This window comes from Cervus canadensis, chromosome 14 (genome assembly GCF_019320065.1).
Source record: "Cervus canadensis isolate Bull #8, Minnesota chromosome 14, ASM1932006v1, whole genome shotgun sequence".
NCBI lineage: Eukaryota > Metazoa > Chordata > Mammalia > Artiodactyla > Cervidae > Cervus > Cervus canadensis.
Window position 1 is genome coordinate 47,774,127 of NC_057399.1, and position 21,523 is coordinate 47,795,649.

The 21,523-nt window shown below is 36.4% G+C and overlaps 1 protein-coding gene and 1 long non-coding RNA gene across 6 annotated transcripts in view; both read left to right on the forward strand.

Moving 5' to 3' along the window:
- FOCAD (focadhesin) overlaps positions 1-21,523 on the forward strand; it is a 288,623-nt gene that overhangs the window by 135,047 nt on the left and 132,053 nt on the right. For all 5 annotated transcript variants that reach the window (XM_043487388.1, XM_043487389.1, XM_043487390.1 and 2 more), the window contains one exon: positions 1,889-2,015. In XM_043487388.1, the coding sequence (XP_043343323.1) occupies positions 1,889-2,015 (127 nt within the window). The remainder of the gene's footprint in view (positions 1-1,888; positions 2,016-21,523) is intronic.
- Positions 9,441-20,754, forward strand: LOC122453388. The gene is made up of 3 exons (XR_006273031.1): positions 9,441-9,629; positions 14,338-14,339; positions 20,742-20,754. It is a non-coding gene; the product is annotated as an uncharacterized LOC122453388 (long non-coding RNA).

Here is a 21,523-nt window from a genome sequence, read left to right on the forward strand (position 1 = left end):
ATCTCGGTTTAGCAGATATTTATATCCTTTTCTGGATAATAATGTAATAAAACATAAGATGTTATGTTTTGTATTTTTCTGTATATCAATTCCTGAAACCTAAGCAGTGGGTTATAGGTCAAATTGTTCTTTCTTATAGTCTCCTTATATGATGTTTGATTTTTTTTGATCTATGAATAATAAATGCTGGAGAGGATATGGAGAAAAGGGAATTCTCTTGCACTATTACTGGATATGTAAATTGACACAGCCACTGTGGAGAACCATATAGGGATTCCTTAAAAACCTATGCTTGATTTTTATAAGATGTTTTAATAGAGAAGGCCTTATTTGTGACTCATTGAATGGAATTAATTGTTAGGAAATATTACAGGGAAGGAAATGACCTTGAATCCTTGTATATGCTCTGGGGTTTGGAAAGACTTGAAGATATTAGAGAGATGCTGCTGCTCTTCTAGGTTATGGGTTAATAGCTAGGCAAGAGTTCCTAAGATTGAAATAACACTAAGCAGAGCTCCACCTCATCAGATTTCTATTTTCTTGAATTAGGTTAAAATCTTTAGCAAGGAAATAGATTTAATACATTTGAAATAGGTTGTAATCGTGCAGTTTCATGTTGGTTGAGCCACTGCACTGTAGAATTCTTAGAGCATCATCCTCACTTTTGTCAACGATGACACTGCAAATGGTACTTCCTGAAGCTTTACAATGAATGAGTTGGCCTGGATGCTGATAATACAGTGATTCCTGTGATAAATCTCAGATCAGACTGTATTTAAGCCTTAGCAGTTTTGCCCCTTTTCTAAGTTCCAACCTTTTGGCAACACAAGAAATCACTTAGTCTAAAAGTTATACACATGTATCCCAAGACCTCAGAGTTTAGATTCTCTTGAGGTATTGGCATGGAAAAAATTAAGAGATGAAAGCTGATGTTTTAATTTTACATATTTAAAGCTGAGGCTCAGGAGAGGTTAAATATCAGATGAGATCAGAGTCTGTCAAAAACTTACTTAGTACACCTGTCAGTTACCACCTCAAGATCCTATCAAAATTTTCCATTTTTGCTAAATGATTTCCATGGGTGGATTTCATAGAATTCAATCAGGCAATTTTTTAATTGATATTTTGTTTAGTAGAAATATATCACTGAGGGGTTACAAGGAATGCAGATCTGAGCATTTCTTTATGAAGTTAAAAGCATTCTGTAGATAGCGCAATATATGTGCAATAGAGGAATGAGAGGAAGAAGAGTCAGTGAGTCTAGCACAGTTCCTGACATGAGATAAGTGCTCAGTCAGTCATAGTTCATATTATTATTATTAACTTTGTCATCATACATTGCCATCATCATGACAGGCATAACCACCTAAGTTTGTAACACTACTGTAATCAGTCATCTTCTGATTTCATAACCCTGGCTTTACTGATGATCTCAATAAGGTAAGTCATTTCTTTCCACTATTACTATAGACTTGAGTTTTGTTGATTCAGACAACAGGGTTTTTTCCTTCACATTCTTCGTTTTTTTTTTTTGGCTCTGCCACGCAGCATGTGGGACACTAGTTCCCCAATCAGGGATCAAACTCATGCCCCTGCAGTGAAAACACAGAATACAGACTATAGGTTTTGTGATTTGGGGAGGATAAAATTTGCTAATAAGTGTCTTCTTTTTTGGGTAATAATATGAAAAATGAGCTTGAAGTTATAGCAGAAATGATGAAGTTGCAAATCTTTGGAAAAAAAGCATATGGTTTTATTTGTTGAGGGTCCATGTTAACAGGCATGAGGGTAAAGAAAAGCATTAATGTTTTTTATTCAGGGAAAAGACCTTGGAGTAGTAATATAGCTCTTTGACTTTAATCTTGTGTCTAAATGTCATTCCTTATAGGCCATATCAGCATGGTGCAGATATGTTGGCAGCTATTTCCCAGGTGTTAAATGAGTGCACTAAGCCTGACCAAGCTACTCCAGCAGCCTTGGTGTTACAAGGTCTTCATGCACTCTGCCAAGCTGAGGTAGGCTTTTTTGAATTGTTTTGTATAATTTGGAAGAAAATAATTTACAAGGCATTGTACTTAAAAGGATATAAGACAAATTTTAGTAACTGAATGTCAGACTGTTTATTTCCAGAGGTCTTTCTTTGTTCAGTAGGTGAAGCAAGATTGTCTACAAATTCTCTGTAAAGGGGAGTCTTGAAACATGTAGATGTTCTCTAGAGGCTAAAGAAAACCATGCTTTAGGTTCTTCTTCATTGTTATTTATTCTTGATAATACCAAAGGAAGAATAATGCTTTTAGAAGAAATCTTGAGTATATTTGCTTCTTGGTTCTGTGATTAGAGAGCTTTAGAAGCAGAGGAGGTGAGGAAATTGATGTGGTATCTCAGTTTTATAGATAGTAAAACTTTTGTTGGCTTGAAGATTGGCAAAAGATTTTTCCTTTCCTGGTGATCATATTGGGTAGGATGGATTAATGTTAGAACTGAGCCTCTAAATCATCTTCTGAACTTTAGACTGCTTCCAAAAGTATAGCACAGCAAGGGGAATCTTTAATGTTTTGGGGAAATGTAGTAATTACATCAAAGGTCATTCACTGCCCAAACAAAATTTTTCAATATTTTTATGCAGTCTTATAAGTAGCTTTATTATTATTTTTTAATGGAAGTTAATTTACAATATATTAGTTTCAGGTGTACAACATAGTAATTCAATACTTGTATAGATTATATTCCCTTTAAGTTATTAAAAAAAATAATGGCTAAATTTCCCTGTGCTATACAATATATTCCTGTTGCTTATTTATTTTGTGTGTAGTATTTTGTATCTCTTAATCCCATCCCTTTACCTTCCCTTATTCCCCCTCCTTCTCCCCACTGAACCACTTATTTGTTCTCTTTATCTGTGAGTCCGTTTCTAATTTGTTGTATACATTTGTTTGTTTTATCTTTTCGCTTCCATGTATTAGCGATAACATAGTGTATTTATTTTTCTGTGTCTGACTTATTTTACTAGGCATAACAATCTCTAAGTTCATATACGTTGTTGCAGATTACAGAATTTCATTCTCTTTTATGGCTGAGTATAGCCGACTGTGGCTCAGATCATGAACTCCTCATTGCCAAATTCAGACTTAAATTGAAGAAAGTAGGGAAAACCACTAAACCATTCAGTTCAGTTTAGTTCAAACACTCAGTCGTGTCTGACTCTTTGCGACCCCATGAACCGCAACACGCCAGGCCTCCCTGTCCATCACCAACTCCTAGAGCCCACTCAAACCCATGGCCATTGAGTCAGTGATGCCATCCAACCATCTCATCCTGTGTCGTCACCTTTTCCTCCCGCCCTCAATCTTTCCCAGCATCAGGGTCTTTTCAAATGAGTCAGCTCTTCGCATCAGGTGGCCATTCAAGTATGACCTAAATCAAATCCATAACAATTATACAGTGGAAGTGAGAAATATATTTAAGGGACTAGATCTGATAGACAGAGTGCCTGATGAACTATGGATGGAGGTTTGTGACATTGTACAGGAGAGAGGGCGCGAGACCATCCCCAAGAAGAAGAAATGCAAAAGAGCAAAATGGCTGTCTGAGGAGGGCTTACAAATAGCTTTGAAAAGAAGAGAAAGCCAAAAGCAAAGGAGAAAAGGAAAGATATACCCATTTGAAGGCCGAGTTCCAAAGAATAGCGAGGAGAGAGAAGGCCTTCCTCAGCGATCAGTGCAAAGAAATAAGGAAAACAGTAGAATGGGAAAGACTAGAGATCCCATCAAGAAAATCAGAGATACCAAGGGAACATTTCATGCAAAGATGGGCTCAATAAAGGACAGAAATGGTAAGGACCTAACAGAAGATATTAAGAAGAGGTGGCAAAAAAAAAAAAAGAAGAAGAGGTGGCAAGAATACACAGAAGAACTGTACAAAAAAGATCTTCAAACTCAGATAATTACAATGGTGTGATTACTCACCTAGAGCCAGACATCTTGGAATGTGAAGTCAGGTGGGCCTTAGGAAGCATCACTACGAATAAAGTTAGTGGAGGTGATGGAATTCCTGTTGACCTATTTCAAATCCTACAAGATGATGCTGTGAAAGGGCTGCTCTCGATATGCCAGCAAATTTGGAAAACTCAGCAGTGGCCACAGGACTGGAAAAGGTCAGTTTTCATTCCAATCCCTAAGAAAGGCAATGCCAAAGAATGCTAAAACTACCATGCAATTGCACTCATCTCACATGCTAGTAAAGTAATGCTCAAAATTCTCCAAGCCAGGCTTCAACAGTACATGAACTGGGAACTTCCAGATGTTCAAGCTGGATTTAGATAAGGCAGAGGAACCACAGATCAAATTGCCAACATCCGTTGGATCATCGAAAAAACAAGGGAGTTCCAGAAAAACATCTATTTCTGCTTTATTGACTATGCCAAAGCCTTTGACTGTGTGGATCACAATAAACTGTGGAAAATTCTGAAAGAGATGGGAATACCAGACCAGCTGACCTGCCTCTTGAGAAATCTGTATGCAGGTCAGGAAGCAACAGTTAGAACTGGACATGGAACAACAGACTGGTTCCAAGTAGGAAAAGGAGTACATCAAGGATGTATATTGTCATCCTGTTTATTTAACTTATATGCAGAGTACATCATGAGAAATGCTGGACTGGATGAAGCACAAGCTGGAATCAAGATTCTCGGGAGAAATATCAATAACCTCAGATATGCAGATAACACCACCCTTATGGCAGAAAGTGAAGAACTAAAGAGCCTCTTGATGAAAGTGAAAGAAGTGAATGAAAAAATTGGCTTAAAGCTTAACATTCAGAAAACTAAGATCATGGTATCCAGTCCCATCACTTCATGGGAAGTAGATGGGGAAGCAGTGGAAACAGTGGCTGACTATTTTTCTGGGCTCCAAAATCACTGCAGATGGTGATTGCACCCATGAAATTAAAAGATGCTTGCTCCTTGGAAGGAAAGTTATGCCCTACCTAGACAGCATATTAAAAAGCAGAGACATTACTTTGCCAACAAAGGTCCGTCTAGTCAATGCTATGGTTTTTCCAGTAGTCATGTATGGATGTGACAGTTGGACCATAAAGAAACCTGAGCACCGAAGAATTGATGCTTTTGAACTGTGATAAATGAGAAGACTCTTGAGAGTCCCTTGGACTGCAAGGAGATCCAACCAGTCCTTTCTAAAGGAAATAAGTCCTGAATATTCATTGGAAGGACTGATGTTGAAGCTGAAACTCCAATACGTTGACTACCTGATGCGAAGAGCTGACTCATTTGAAAAGTCCCTGATGCTGGGAAAGATTGAAGGCGGGAGGAGAAGGGGATGACAGAGGATGAGATGGTTGGATGGCATCACCGACTCAACGGACATGGGTTTGGGTGGACTCCGGGAGTTGGTGATGAATAGGGAGGCCTGGCATGCTGCAGTCCCTGGAGTCACAAAGAGTCAGACACAACTGAGCGGCTGAACTGAACTGAATATTCCATTATGTGTATTTGGAATACACACACACACACACCCCCCACACATCTTTTTCCATTCATCTGTTAATTTAGAGGAAAGTCTTTCAGTTTTTCACCATTTCATCATTGAGTGTGATGTAGGTTTATAATAACTGACCTTTATTATGTTATATATTCCTTTTACACCAAGTTTGAGATTTTTCTATCATGAATTGATTTTCTATCATGAGTGGATATTGAATTCTGTGAAGTGCTTTTTCTGCATATATGGAGATGATTGGAGAAGGAAATGGCAACCCACTCCAGTCTTCTTGCTGAGAGAATTCCATGGACAGAAGAGCCTGGTGGGCTGCAGTCCATGGGGTCGCAAAGAGTTGGACACGACTGAGCGACTGTCACTCATAATCATGTGATTTTTATTTTTTTCTTAATATTGTGTCCCACACTGGTTTGCCAACATTAAATTATGCTTGCATTCATGGAATTAATCCTACTTGATCATGGTGTATGATTCCTTTTATATATCATTGGATGCAGTTGCTAATAATTTTCTAAGGATTTTTGTATCTATATTCATCAAAGTTATTGGCTTGAAACTTTCGTTTTTGTAGTGTCTTTGTCTGGCTTTGGTATAAGGATAATGTTAGTCTTGTAGAATAAATTGGTTAGTGTTCATTCACTTCAGTTTTTTTGAATAGTTTGAGAAGGACAAGTATTAGTGCTTCTTTATGTTTTGGGTAAAAATCTCCTGTGAAGCCCTCTGATGATGGACTTTCTTTGCTGGGAATTTTTTTTTTATTATAAATTCATTTTCACTAGTAGTAATCAATTTGTTCAGATTGTCTGTTTCTTCCTGATTCAGTCTTAACAGGTTGTATGTTTCTAGATATTTGTTCCTTTCTTCTAGGTTGTTCGATTTGTTGACATGTAACTATTTGTAGTATGGTCTTATGAATTTTTGTAACTCTGTGGTATCGATTGTTACTTCTCTTCAATTCTTTTTTTTTTCTGGTCCTCTCTCATTCCCTTTTGATGAACCTGGCTATAGTGTATGAGTTTTGCTTGTGTTTTCAAAAAATCAGCTCTTGGTTTCGTTGATCTTTTTGCTTTTGTTTTTATGGTGCTAATTTATTTATTTCCTCTCTGTTCTTTATTCTTTTCTTCCTTCTGGTGACTTTGGGCTTTGTTTGTTATTCTTTTTCTAATTCATTTAGATGGTAGTTTGAGTTGTTTATTTGAGATTTTTCTTGTTTTCTGAGTAAGGGCCATGTCACTGTAAATTTCCATCTTAAAACTGCTTTTGCTGCATCTCATAGATTTTGGGAAATTGTATTTCCATTTTCAGCTATCTCAGGGTATTTTCAGATTTCCGCTTTGATTTGTTCATTGACCCTTTGTTTTTTGGTAGCATATTGTTTAGTCTTCAGGTATTTGTTATTTTCTCAGTTTTCTTTCTGCATTTGATTTCAAGTTTCATACTATTGTGATCGGAAAAAAAGTTTTGATGTAATTTATATCCTCTTAAACTTGTGATTTGTGACCTAGAATTTGGTCTCTTCTGTAAAATAATCCATGTGCACTTGAAAAGAATGTGTATTCTGCTGCTCTGGGATGGAACATCTTGGAGATATCTATTTAAGGCCACCTGGTTTATTGTGTCATTTAAAGCCATGGTTGCTTTATTGATTTTCTTTGTCTAGAAGATGTGTATATACATACATTGATGTATATGGAGTGTAAAAGTTTCCTATTATTATCATTTTATTGTTGGTTTTTCCCTATATGTCTGTTAATATTTGCTTTATATATTTAGCATTACTCACTCAGTCATGTCCATTCTTTGAGACCCCATGAATTGTTGCCTGTCAGGCTCCCCCGTCCATAGGATTTTCTAGACAAGAATACTGAAGTGAGTTGGCATTTCCTTCTCCAGGGCGTATTGACAAACCAGGGATCAAACCTGGGTTTCTTACATTGCAGGCAGACCCTTTGCCATCTAAGCCACTAGGGAAGCCCATTATGTATTGTATTGGGTACATATATATTAAGGAGTGTAACATCTTCTTCTTGTACTTATGCCTATATCATTATATAAGCCCTTCTCTGCCTTTTGTTAAAGGCTTTGTTTTAAAATTCTATTTTGTCTGAAATGAGTATTGCTACGCGCAGTTTCTTGTCATTTCTGATTGTATGAAATACCTTTTTCCTTTCTTTGCTGTTACTCTCTGTGTCACTCTGAAGTGAATCTCTCGTAAGCAGCACATAGACAGGTCTTTTCCTTTTAGTCAGTCAGCCACCCTATGTCTTTTGATTGGGACATTTAATCTATTGACATTTAAAATGATTACTGATAGGCATATACTTATTGCCATTTTATTACTTGTTTTCCAGTTGGTTTTGTAGTTCTCTGCTCATTTCTGTTTTTTTCTTCCCTTATGGTTTGATTTTCTTTAGTAGTTTTCTTGTGTTTCTTTCTAGTTTTTTTGGTATCTATTGTAGGTTTTTGATTGTGGTTCGTGTATGTTGACCTGTAACCATATCTACTTTTTTTAACTGGTAGAATTTTTTTTTTCTGCTTCAGTCAGTCATCTGGAATTGGAAATTACCACTTTAATAATTGTATTACTTTCACAATAAATAGTTCTACCATTTGGGAGTATTTCCTTGTCATTATTTTTTCCAAACAGAAATCACCTTGTTTCTGAAACTAAATATAGGAAATAATTTTTTCTGTCATTCCATTGTGCTCTCCACCCATCCTTTCCTTTCTATGAGGCTCTGTTGTCTATAAGTGCTTATTAACTCATAAGAAGTGATTTTTCTCATTCCACTTCTGTAAGATATCATTGTTAACTGTAGTTAGTACTGAGGATATAAAAAATGTTGCCTGAAGTGGTAGAAAGCATCTTTGTTTTTAGACGGACATATTGTCTACCTAGTATATATGTCATTAGCTGTCTGTCCTTTGATTTACTTAACCCCTTTGACCCTTGTTTCCTCAAATGAGGGTGAAATGGCATTACACACAAAATAGATCTAGTAATGTGGGTATATCTACCCACATAGATGCTCTTTAAATGTCAAACTTGTCCTAAAAAATTGGTTATAGTCAATGCCTTCAAGGAGAGTCTAAGTAGTTTTTTCGTCTTTCCCCTAAAACTCATATAAAATATGACTGTAACTTAGTTTCTTCTCATAAATGGTATCCTATCCCTTCCCTGCCAAAGCTTTTGGTATGTTTTTGTGTATTGAAAGGAGACCTCTTTAAATTGTTGCATTGTAGCCCTAAATCTATTTCTCCATTCCAAACCACTACTCATAAAGACGGTTCTGAGCCCATTATCAGACACTCTTGGCAATCTGAATCCATTCAGGTTGCTATAATAATAGCATAATGAATGGCTTATTAACATCAGTTATTTATTTCTCACAGTTCTGGAGGCTAAAAAGTCCATGATCAAGGCTCTGGCACTTTCACTGTCTGCTGAGGGCCTGCTTCCTGATGCGTAGCTGTCTTCTCACTGTAATTTCACATAGCCAGAGGGGCAAGGTAGCTCTCTGTAGTCTCCTTATAGACGCACTAATCCCTGGCATGAAGGCTCTACTCTCAAGACCTAATCTTCTTCCAGAGATCCCATTTCCTAATACCACCACCTTGGGGATCAGGATGTCAACATTTGAATTTAGGGGGGTGGGTACAAGCATTCATTATATAGCAAATAACATCTTTTTAATGGCAAGAACATGTTTAATTTTTTAAACTTTTTGTTTTGTATTGGGGTTATAGCCAATGAACAAACAACGTTGAGAAAGTTTCAGGTGAACAGTGAAGGGATTCAGCTATACATATACATGTATCCATGTACATGTATGTGTGTGTGTGCTTAGGCATGTCTGATTCTTTTGACCCCACGAACTGTAGTCCACCAGACTCCTCTGTCCATGGAATTTTCCAGGCAAGAATACTAGAGTGGATTGCCATTTCCTACTCCAGGGGACCTTCCTGACCCAGGAATTGAACCTGCATTTCTTGTGTCTGCTGCATTGATAGCCAGATTCTTTACCACTGTGCCCCTGGGAAGCCCATACATGTATCCATCTTCCTCCAAACTCTCCTTCCATCCAGGCCGCCACATCACATTGAGCAGAGTTCCATGTGCTATACAGTAGGTCTTTATTGGTCATCCATTTCAAATATAGAGTTGAGACATCATGTTCTAAGTATTTTATTTAATAAAGCCAGTGTCTAATTCGGTACTTCAATACTTCTTTCCTTGGCTTGGTTAAAGACCTTTCTCTTACTGTGTTTGTCTTTTTCCACCCCTGTCTTTTTTTTAATGCTGTAAAATCCAAATCCCTTGTTCACTGCAAAGAAATTTCAACTGAGGTGTTACAAATGAGATAAGAATTTAATATGTTGTCCTTCTAACAAATATATACTATCCTCTTTAAGTCCTTTTTATAATAAGATGGGCATTCATAAGTCAAAAAGCAACCATTCATTAACCATTAATCAGTTAACTTCATTTTATCATAGGGCTTCCCTGGTAGCTCAGCTGATAAAGAATCTGCCTGCAATGGGGAAGACCTGGGTTTGATCCCTGGGTTGGGAAGATCCCCTGGAGAAGGGAATGGCTACCCATTCCAGTATTCTGGCCTGGAGAATTCCATGGACTGTTTAGTCCATGGGGTTGCAAAGAGTCAGACACGACTGATACTTATTTTTTATCCCTTCATTTTCATCTCTCTTTCTTGTCTAGAGGAAGAACCCACTATTTTATTGACACTTACTAGTTGTGAATAAGTGTTATTTACCATATTTTCATTATAGATATTACAAATGTCTACAGTTGTGAAATTTGTTGAAACTGCATCACTGTTAATTTTGGTAATAGCAGATTCTTTTTTGTGTTTGGTAATGAATAACTTTATGTTCATCTAAATAAATAGAAATAATCTATTCCCCTGTGGGGGCCTTATAGTAATAATATATCTTTCTCTTTTGCTTAATCTTTCCAAGTTATGTGTATGTGTGTGTTCATTATTTGTGGAGCTGCTGCTGTTATGTTCTGTGACGTGTGTTAAAGTTGTAAAATATACTCAATTTGGTGGCCCTTGCCAGGCCGCATTTAGTAATTTTGGGCTAATCTTTTGGTATTTTGCCAGCATGCTATCCACAGAAGCCAACATGCATTCTATGAAGCTATTTATTCTGTCTTTTAATTTATACCATGTGTGAAGCATTGATGGCTGCCAAGAGTTTCAAGAATGAAAATATTCAGCATGGTTATGGATCTTCTTCCCAAAAACATTTGGTAGTGATTTCTCTATTTCTCTGTGGATCCTTTGCTATCAAATATAATTAAGAATATGAAAAGACAACCTAAAACTGTGAAATTTTTAAGAACAATTTGAAGAGAGTAAATTGGATAACCCTGTATTTAAAGAGGGCTTCCCTGTTAGCTAAGTTGGTAAATAATCCGTCTGCAATGCAGGAGACCCCAGTTCAATTCTTGGGTCGGGAAGATCTGCTGGAGAAGGGATAGGCTAACCACTCCAGTATTCTTGGGCTTCCCTTGTTTCTCAGCTAGTAAAGAATCCACCTGCAATGCAGGAGACCTGGGTTTGACCCCTGGATTGGGAACATCCCCTGGAGAAGGTAAAGACTACCCTCTCTAGTATTCTGGCCTGGAGAATATCCATAGACAGAGGAGCCTGTAGAGATACAGTCCACGAGGTCACAAAGAGTTGGACACCACTGAGCAACTAAGCACACAGGCTTTCTCGTCTTGCCTTTGTATAATGAATTAACTCTTTTTCCAAAGGTTGACAATGGACTCTTCAGTTTTGAAAGTCATTATGAGACTCATTTGTCATTGATAGGGTCAGATTAGACCTGTAATTATTGCTGCTTAATCATTTATCATGGTCTCCAGTGAGAGATTGAAAGGATGGATTCCATCTGAATGAAGACAATATATTGTCTTTTGTAACTGGCTTCTTTCACTTAACATATTTATAAGGTTCATCACTGTTAAAGTATGTACCAATACTCCACTTCTTTTCATAAAAAGAAAGTAATATTTGGTACAACTATCTTATGTTTTATTCATCCATTCATCATTTGATGGACATTTGGATTTTTGCTGATTATTATGAATATTGCTGCTGTGAATATTGTGAACATGTTATTGAATGGACATATGTTTTCATTTTTGAGGGATATATACCTAGGAATAAAATTGCTGGATTATATGGTTACTCTGTGATTACTCTTTAAGAAATTTCCAGAACTGTTTTCCAAAGTGGCTGTGCCATTTTATGTTCACACCAGCAGAATGTGGAGGTTCTAATTTCTCCCCGTTTCAGCAATGCTTGTCTGCTTTTTTGTTTTAACTGTAGCCTTCCTAGTGAGTACAAAGAGTTATCACATGTGGCTTTGGTTTGCATTTCCCTGATGACTAGTGATATTGAGCATATTTTCACATGTGTATTGGCCACTTGTGTATCTTTTTGGAGTAGTGTCTATTCAGGTCCTTGGCATATTTTCTTCTCTGTTGCTTTTAATTCCCTGGTCAGCAGTGTTATGTTTCATTCCTATAGGAATGATTGGTAAAATAATTTTGTCTTCTTGCTTCTAAGAAGCAAAGGATACTGGATACTGGATAAGTATCCTTATAAGCAAAGGATAAATAAAGGATACTGGGAAATCATGAACTCTTTTCTGGGCCTTTTACTATAAAGAGAGCTTTTTTTGAAGCCATGCAAAGTATCAAGACACATATGTTCCATTTAGCTATTTTGTCCACAGATGACATTTCCTTTATTTTTATATGAAATTAGCAGAGTGCTTTAAGCTGGAAAGCTATTAGAGATATTTTAATAATAATAATAGCAAGCATCTATTGATTTCCTGAGTGCTTTCTATGTAGTAATCACTGTATACTATAATCGTTATATTTATTATGTGATTTAATCTTATGGAAAAAAGCTCTTTATGTGATAAGGTACTGTTTTCTTCTGGGAGGCTGACAGAGGTTAAATAATTGCCCAGAGTCATCCAGCTAAAATGTTGTAGAGCCAGGATTCAAACCCCGGTCTACCTGAATTCAGAGACAATATGTTAATCACTTTTAGAAAAACACAGCTTTATTGAGATATAATTCATATACTGTCACTCTGTAGTTTTGCTGGTCATGTTTGTGTTCGTTGCCCTTGTCCTGTTCTGATATTAAATGGATAAGTCTTTTTATGAGCATTAAGTTTGAACTCTTCCCTTGTACTTCTCTATTTCCTTTATGATACATTAATGCATAAGATTTCAAATTATTTAGGCTTTGCATAGAAATCCTAATGAAAAAGATATTTGAGCCAAAATAGATTGATTTTTTTGTGCTTTATGGGTTATTTATTGAATTTTATATTTTAAAGATGTATTGACATATTTCTTCATATATGCATGCTCAGTCACATCTGACTCTTTGAAGTGTTTTTATCCTACTTTAGATTTTTATATTAATAACATCACATTTACTTTGGATAATGAAATAAAGCATCCTTCATCCACATTTCACAAAACCATTTTGATTTTTCCATTTTTCCCTTTGTATTTTCTTTGCACATATATTTTATACTTTCCATCTTCTCAATTTACATTTTACTATCATGATTTTTGATGTGGCTACAGGTTCTCATGGCTTAATTATTTTCCATTGAGTGAAAATATCATATGTAATCAAATAATTCATTTTCAATTGGATTCTAAAGTTTTATAATTAGTCTAAGAAATAATTACATATGTAAAGTTTTTCCTTTCTTTTGAATTGTTTTCTTGAACTAAGTATTTTAGAGTGTTATGGATATTTTATGATCTTATGGTGAGTTTACTTTTTTAATGTTAATTATTTTTTTATTGTTGATTGGTTTACAATATTGGTTTGATTTCTGTCATATGTCAATGTGAATTAGCCATAGGTATAGATATGTCCCCTCCCTCTTGAATCTCCCTCCCGGCTCCTGCCCATTCCCACCCCTCTAGGTTATTACAGAACCTCTGTTTGAGTTTCCTGAGTCAAACAGCAGATTCCCATTGGCTATCTCAACACACATGGAAAGTTACTTAAAAAATAAGAGTGGATAGCCACTCCCTTCTCCAGGGGATCTTCCCAACCCAGGGCTCGAACCTAGGTCTCCCACATTGAAGGGGGATTCTTTACCAGCTGAGCCACCGGGGAAGCCCAAGCTAACACTAACATATGTAAATAGTTAGCTTATTCTTTAAGTAACTTTCCACATTTATTGAGTATGAAATAGAAAGTTGTAATGTAGCAATTGGTTCCTAAGTTTCTGGCAGTATTATTTGTTAGTACAGAGAACAGTTCAATTATTGCACTTCACTGAGGGCAGCATTTCTTCTTGTTATATGACATTTCTGCTTGTTACCCATGAGGGGCCCATGAGGAAAAGGAAAGTCTAAAATGAGTATTTTTTCCTCACAGTGGATTTGCCCTATCTAGGCTTAGCTTTGGAGCTTTGGAGAATTATTTAAGAGGAGTGGAAGTGATTTAAAATTTTTATTTTAAAATCATTGATGTATTGTTATTATGAATGCTTTTAAAAGATGTTTTAGAAATCCATCTTGTTGACTAAAGATCATATTTAAATCCATACTTTTTTATTTTACACTTAAAAAGTGTTGTCATTGTTTCACTTTTTGGGTTTATGGGCTGTAAGTGTAAAAGGGATCCTGTTTATCTCATAATTTCATAAAGCTTGTTGGCTGTTGGAGAAGATGTTCAAATAGAAGGGTTGGCAGCCTTTTAACAGTGTTCTGCCAAGGTTTTCATTTATTCTCTGATGAGTAGAAGTAGTGAGAAGACCAAAGGAAAAAGAGATGGCACAGCTTTCCCCAGTCCTATGTCCACTGCAATGCACACGCTGGGCAAAAATTCCCTAGGCAGGACACCAAAAACATCAATTTTAAAATAAAAATATTGAAAACTGAAGCCAGGCTGTGCAAGGTTCTCTGGATATACAGATTCATGAGCATTTTCAGCCTTTTAGGAGCGCACAGCCTAGTAGGGGAAAGCATCATGTTAGGTACACCAAATGTATTTGAAATTCAGAAATAGTGCAAAGGAAAGATACAACATCAAAGGAATACTTTTCTAAATCTCAAGCAGCAACATCAGGTGGCAGAGGAAAAGAATATTTAGGACTAGAAGAAAGAGACTCTGTGAATCATTAGTACCTTTAGTTTTTATTTCTTTTTATGTAAACAGTTGTATCAAGGTATAATTCACATACTATCCAGCTCATCTATTTATAGTGTGAAATTTAGTCACTTTTTGAATATTAGTTGTGCATCCAATCCACCATCACAATCAATTTTAGAACATTTTCATTATCCCCAAAAGAAGTTGCATACCTTCCATACCACCGCTGTGCTCCACACCTCGCCCCCACCATAGGGAACCACTAATCTAATTTCTGTCTTTATAGATTTGCCTGTTCTGGACATTTCATGTAAATGAAGTCAATATGTGGCCTTTTGTGACTGGCTTTTTAGTTAGCATAATGTTTTCAAGATTTCATCCATGTTGTAGCATGTATCAGTACTTCATTCCTTTTTGTAGGTAAGTAATATTGCACTGTATGGCTATATGACATTTTATTTATCCATTCATCTACATTTTATTCATCCATTTATCAGTTAATGGACATTTGTTTGTTTCCAGGTAGCTCAGTGGTAGAGAATCTGCCTGCCCAGGCAGGAGATGCAGGTTCGATCCCTGGATCAGGAAGATCCCCTGGAAAAGGGAATAGCAACCCCTTCCAGTATTCTTGCCTGAAAAGTCCCGTGGCAGGAAGAGGCTGGTGGGCTACAGTCCATAGGGTCACGAAGAGTCAGACACGACTGAGCACACATGCACCACACCTGGGTTATTTCCACTTTTGGGCTATTATGAATAGTGCTGCTATGAACTTTCATTTTCAAGTTCTTGTGTGAACATATGCTTTGTTTTTCTTGGGTACATATCTAAGAGTGGATGGATGGATCATGTAATTATGTTTAGCCATTTTAGTAGCTGCCAGGCTGTTTTCCAAAGCAGTTGTGTTTTATATCCCATCAACAGATATCTTTTCTTCTATTCTCCCCAAATAACGGATATACTCCTAGGTAGGCATTGCCACTGAAGTATTTTTAGCTATGGCTTTCATTCTTACTAAATTGTACATGATATGAATAGTCACTGAAAAATATGAATATCATAGAATATGTTCTGTAATATGGGAGGCTAGTGGGAAAAGAGGAATTGGGAGCTGCCCTCACCAAATTTTTCTTTCTAACTTTTCTGGGTCACTGTTGCCTGCCACTCAAAATGATTTTGTCATCTGTTTTTGGTAGGTTGACAGCCCTTGTCTTAATATAATAGATAGCTTTTTTGAGGGGTTTTGCTTTTTAATATTTATTTGTTTGGCTCTGTCACACATCATGTGGGATTTAGTGTTGGAGCACATGGTCTCTCTCATTGCCATGTTCGAGAGAGTTGTGGCTTGTGGCCTCAGTTACTCCATGGCATGTGGGATCCTAGTTCCCAGATCAGGGATCAAACCCATGTCCCCTGCATTGCAAGATAGATTCTTAACTATTGGACCACAGGGAAGTCCCAGTAGCTACCATCTTTGACCAATAATCAGTAAGGACCCTGAATGGTTTAATATTTGTGATATTAAGGATGTTTGTCTTTATATAAATCACTAACATTTATAGAAATCAGAATTTGAAAACTTTTGCCAATTTTCTTTCATTATCATAGGACTAATATTTTTAATTAATTTCTAATATTAATTAAAAGTAAAAATTACAGATATCTACCCTCTCTTGTTAAAGAGGAAGATCTTGCAGAGCCTGGCCTGTTTCTCCACATGGGAGGGACAAGTAACATTAACAGCTACCTTTACAGAAGTGCATATTTTAATTTGCACCACTTCTCTTGGCTTTTAGATTTACATTTTCTGCTTGACTCAGGTAGTCCTTAGAATTATGTCCCTTTTTTAATCATTGAAATAATTTCATATAAGTAATCTCAGTTTGCCCATGTAACAACTCTCCCTTCATTTTTCCAAACCACTCTTTAAAAAAGATGTCATATGATTGGCTAATAAATACAGAAAAATGTCAACATTGTTGGTCATTGGGAAACATACACACCACTGAAATCAGTGATTAAAAAAAAGAAAACTGACTATGTCAAACATTGGAGAAGGTGTAAAGTGACTTGATATCTCTTACACTACTGGCAGAACTATAAAATGATACAGTCACCATTGAAGAAAAATATTTGGCAGTTTCTTATAAAGTTGAATGTATACTTATGATCCAACATTTACTTCTAGATATTTATCTGAGTCAGTGAAAACATATCCACAAAAAGACTTGTATATGAGTGTTCATTTCAGCTTAATGATTATAACATATTTGGAAACAACTCAAATGGGTATTGTGTTTGTACATTGGAATGCTGTTCACCAATAAAAAGGAAAAGACTACTGCTACTTGCAACAATATGGATGAATCTCTGAAGCATGCTCAGTGAAAGGAGCCAGTCACAAAAAGTCCATACATCTGATTTTTATGAAATTCATGAATAGGCAAAATTCATCTATGAGGATAGAAATCAGCATGGTAATTGACTTGGGGTGGGGAGAAGGGTAGACTAGAAAGGGGCCTGAGGAAATTTTCTAGGCTGTTACCTGTATCTAAGGGCTGTTAGATATTTGAACTATGGCTAATTCAAATTGTGTTGTGCTCTAAGTGTAAAATATACAGCAGATTGATGTCTTAGTATGAAAAATTATATAAAATATCTCATAATATTTTTAGGTTATTTACATGTTAAAATGATGTTTTGGATAGATTGGGTTAAGTACAATGACAGTAATTCAGATTGATTTAATCTGTCTCCTTTTACTTTTTAAAAATGTGGTTACTAGAAAATTTTAAATTGCATATGTGGCTCACATATTTCCATGGTCTGTATCATGGTGGAGGTGGTGGTTACAATAGTGTATACATTTGTCAGGATTCATTGAAATATACAATTAAGATCTGTACTTTTTGCAGTGTGTTGTTATACTTTAATACTACAAAACTATTAAAGCTGCATATTTTCATGCTAGTGAATATGTCTGGTATTTGGTGTCCATTATAGTCTGTATTACACTTCATAGTAATCTTGTAATGTAGGTGCTATTTGCTCATGAGCCTGGCAAGTCAAAGTAACATCCAAATTGACATGATAAGGTAGACATTCACATACTCTCTATACTTCTTGTGCTTTTCCACTGTATCATGTTGCTTTTCTGCTTGTGATAAAAGTGTGAATGTACTTTGGGGACAGTACAAGTTTTGCTCCTTCAGCCATTGATTTCTAAATCTGTGCTCTGGGTGGTGGTGAATGAGTCATAGTTTTTCTGAAATTTAATTCTTTAACCACATAGGAATCTAGTAACATTGCTTCTGATGCTTCAAGGAGGAAAATGACTTCCAGTCTAAACAAATTGCCCACAGTTGGAAGAGAAACAGCTTTTGGTGTGTGCATAAATGAACATCAGTACATGGTACTGAAGAAGAGGGCTCATTCACTTTTAAGATTTTTCTCTCTTAAGTCCTTGAAATGGGAATGTGAGGCAGTGCTAACCCTCTGTTTTCTTAATCAGCTGTGAGTCTCTTGTAGCAAAAATTAATAGGCGTTGCAGGATCATGAAGAAAAGCTCTTTCATCTCGCCCAGCTCCAAGAGGGTGTTATATTTTCAAAGCGGAGTATTGTACAATTGAGCAATAGATAAGGAGGGGAGGGCCCTTTCCTGGGGATTCTTGACCGCTGGAAGAGTTCACTCCGGGCCATTTGTCACAGAAGTGATTTTCCCGGAAATACCCAATGCCAAGGTTATGTTTTGGCTATTCTACCCTCTTTTATTGATTTATTTCTGAAATCATGGGGCAAGGTAGTTCTCCCTGCCCTCTCCCATCATCCCAACTCTTTGTTGAGTGGCTCCTTCAGGGCTCCAGGGGGTGGGAATGATTTTCAGTGGGACCCAGGTTTTCAACGGGATTGGGTTTGGAAGGTGTAAGGAGTCAGTGTGGTATTAAAATGGCCAGTAGAAATCCTGCATTTTGTTTAAGCATTTTTCAGCGTGGTAAATATAATTTAATGTGGAAATGTGATACATTGTTCCACGGCAGATTTTTCTCAGCTGTGTACAGTAAGGGTTCTGTCACCTACTGTGGATTCAGTATTTATTACTTATTCTCTGGAACCTCTTTTGTTGTTCTTATGTTTTGTTTGTGGGGACATTTAAAGGTGGATTGCCTGTTCGACCTTGCAGAGGAGTTGATTAAGTTTAATTTGCTATGCGTTAGGCAAGGAATTTGCTTGTCTTTTTGAACCGAGCTCTATGTTATTTGTAGTTGGGGCATGTTTTTTGATGCCTTCAGTTCTTCCTGGGAATGAAAACGCTTTTTGTACATTTGTTGAATCTATCTCCACGCTGAGCTTTTTATGTACTACACAATGACTCTTTGCAGTTGAAAGTTGTAGTTTGGCCCTATTTTTAACTATAAAAGGACAGCAGGAACTTGCCTTTTATTAAACATTTGTGGATATTATAACATTTACTTTGTCACGCTGTAAGTAGATTTTTAAATATGGTTTTTTGTTTTCAAAATAAAATTGTAACTGACTGTAGTAAGTTGTATAATACTATTGAACACATGTGTGAAATGTGTGGAAAAATTCAAATACTGACATTTTCTGTTTAAATAGAAAAGACTTCAGCTTTCAATAATTAGTTAATTGGTCATTTTCAGTTTTTTATAGACAGTATTTGTAGATTATGCAAAGTCAAACACTAAATCAAACTTAAAGAAAATTTTAAATTTGAAGTCTTGGCATTTTATCATTTCCTGATTTTGTGCTTATAATACTATCCTGTCTCCTCTGTCTGACCTTTACCATACCTAGATTTGGTGTGATCTTTTAGATACTTCACTCTGAACATTTTTCGATTTCAGGTTTCTAAGTTATGACATTTGGGAACCCCTTCTCCCTGCTGTTCATTATTTTAATTCAGTTTCCTGTTTATTTTGTATTTAAAATTTTTTTGTATGAAAAGATTTCCCTCTTAAAGTGGAATTTGCTCTCTGAGGATTATTAACTGATGTGAGTAGTCTGTGACCAAACATGAACGCTGCTCACGGTATCCAGCCGGGAGTTTCCGGCTCTCAGTCACAAACCTAGGGTATTCTTTAAAAGATCAAATGAACTGGACACTGGGAGGGTTTTAATGATGCCAGTTAACATCAGAAGAGCGGGGCTCAGTGGTTGCAAATTGTGCTCATCTGAATAAACGCCACTGAGCTAGAAATAATGACATGACTAAAAGGATGCTAATTGTGTGCCATTCTGCATTCCTGTGAATAAAATATATCGTTTAAGCTTATACAAGCGGTGGGTTTTTCTGGGGTAAATGGAGACTTAAGATGTAGAGAGGGGGTCTCTGAAGGAGGGTTGTAGGTTAAATGGCATTACATGTTTTTAAGGCTTTATGGATTTTGAGATGTGATGGAAAACATTATTTTGGTACCTTCTAAGAAATTCACATATACCCTTAAGTGACCCAGAATTTTTTAAAACTTACTCATCACATGGCCGTGTGAACCTAGAATTAAACTTTTATAAAAAATGGCATTGTTACCTGTGGTAATTAAACTTATCTCCATGCAATATAAATGTGTTGACCTTTTTTTAAAAAAATCTTTTTATTTTGTGTTGGGGTATGGCCAATTAGCAATGTTCTGAAGTTTCAGATGAACAGCGAAGAGACTCAGCCATACATATATCCATTCTCCCTCAAACTCCCCTCCCATCCAGGCTGCCACATAACATTGAGCAGAGTTCTGTGTGCTGGGATGTAGGTCTTTGTTGGTTATCCATATTTAATGGATAATGGATAATGGTGTTGATCTTACCTTCTCATTTCCCAAGATAAAATATCACTAAGGGACTCATTTCCAGAAACACTAACATTTCCAGGTTAGACTTCACTTTGATTAGATGACTAAAATCATGTGTTAGTGAAAGGCTTGGGAAGTATTGGGAATTAAGTCAGTAAACTTTCGGTAAATCTTTATATAGGTACAGAATTACTTGGAATGCTTCGTTAACATGCTTGCAAATCCAGAAGTCGTATTTAAAGGAGATAGTATATACATTTTGTTTTAAGATTCTTTAGTTTTAAGTTTGAAAGACTTTGCAAAGTCTTTCAAAGGATTTGTTCAAGTCTATGGACTGTACTATTGATTGGATGTTGTTCTAATGCCCTTCTCATGTTTTCAGTGTACATTACTTATCTTTCGTGATTTAAACAACTTCATACCCTTGTAGGCCCTGTTGTTAGGTTTTTGAGCTTTATTAAAAGCTGGGCTTAGATCTTCTCATAGTAGCGTGATGAAACCTGTTGCTCTAGATTCTAATTCAACAATGATGAGTAAGATATTCTCAGAGGTACCGTTCCTTTTGCTTCAGGGCCATGGCACCTTGCCTCTACTTATGTAAGTGGTGGTTTGAACAATTAACTTGCTTCAATGATTCACAGGGTCATATGACTTTGATCTGAAATTGTTGAAAACAGGTCAAACAAAAGAGTATCGTTGACTTTGTTTCATCATGTTACACTTATAGCTTAAGTGAAAGTGAATTTCCTTCACTTTCACTTGTTTGGCTCAACTACTCTGTCCAAATTATGGACTTCACTGAAAAATGAATGGCAGTGATGTCTATTGTGGTCTTCAAAATTTTGTGGATAACTTGAGCTATAAAATCAGAATCCTTTAGAGATGAAGCCCAAGCTCTCTATTTTTTAATGAGTTCCTCAGTGACTCTGGTATTCACTGATGTTTGGGAGCACTGTCAAGAGCAGCAGTCTCTAAAATGTTTAGTGTATAAGTCCAGCCATGAGGTATGGGAAGAAGATATTAGAATATTT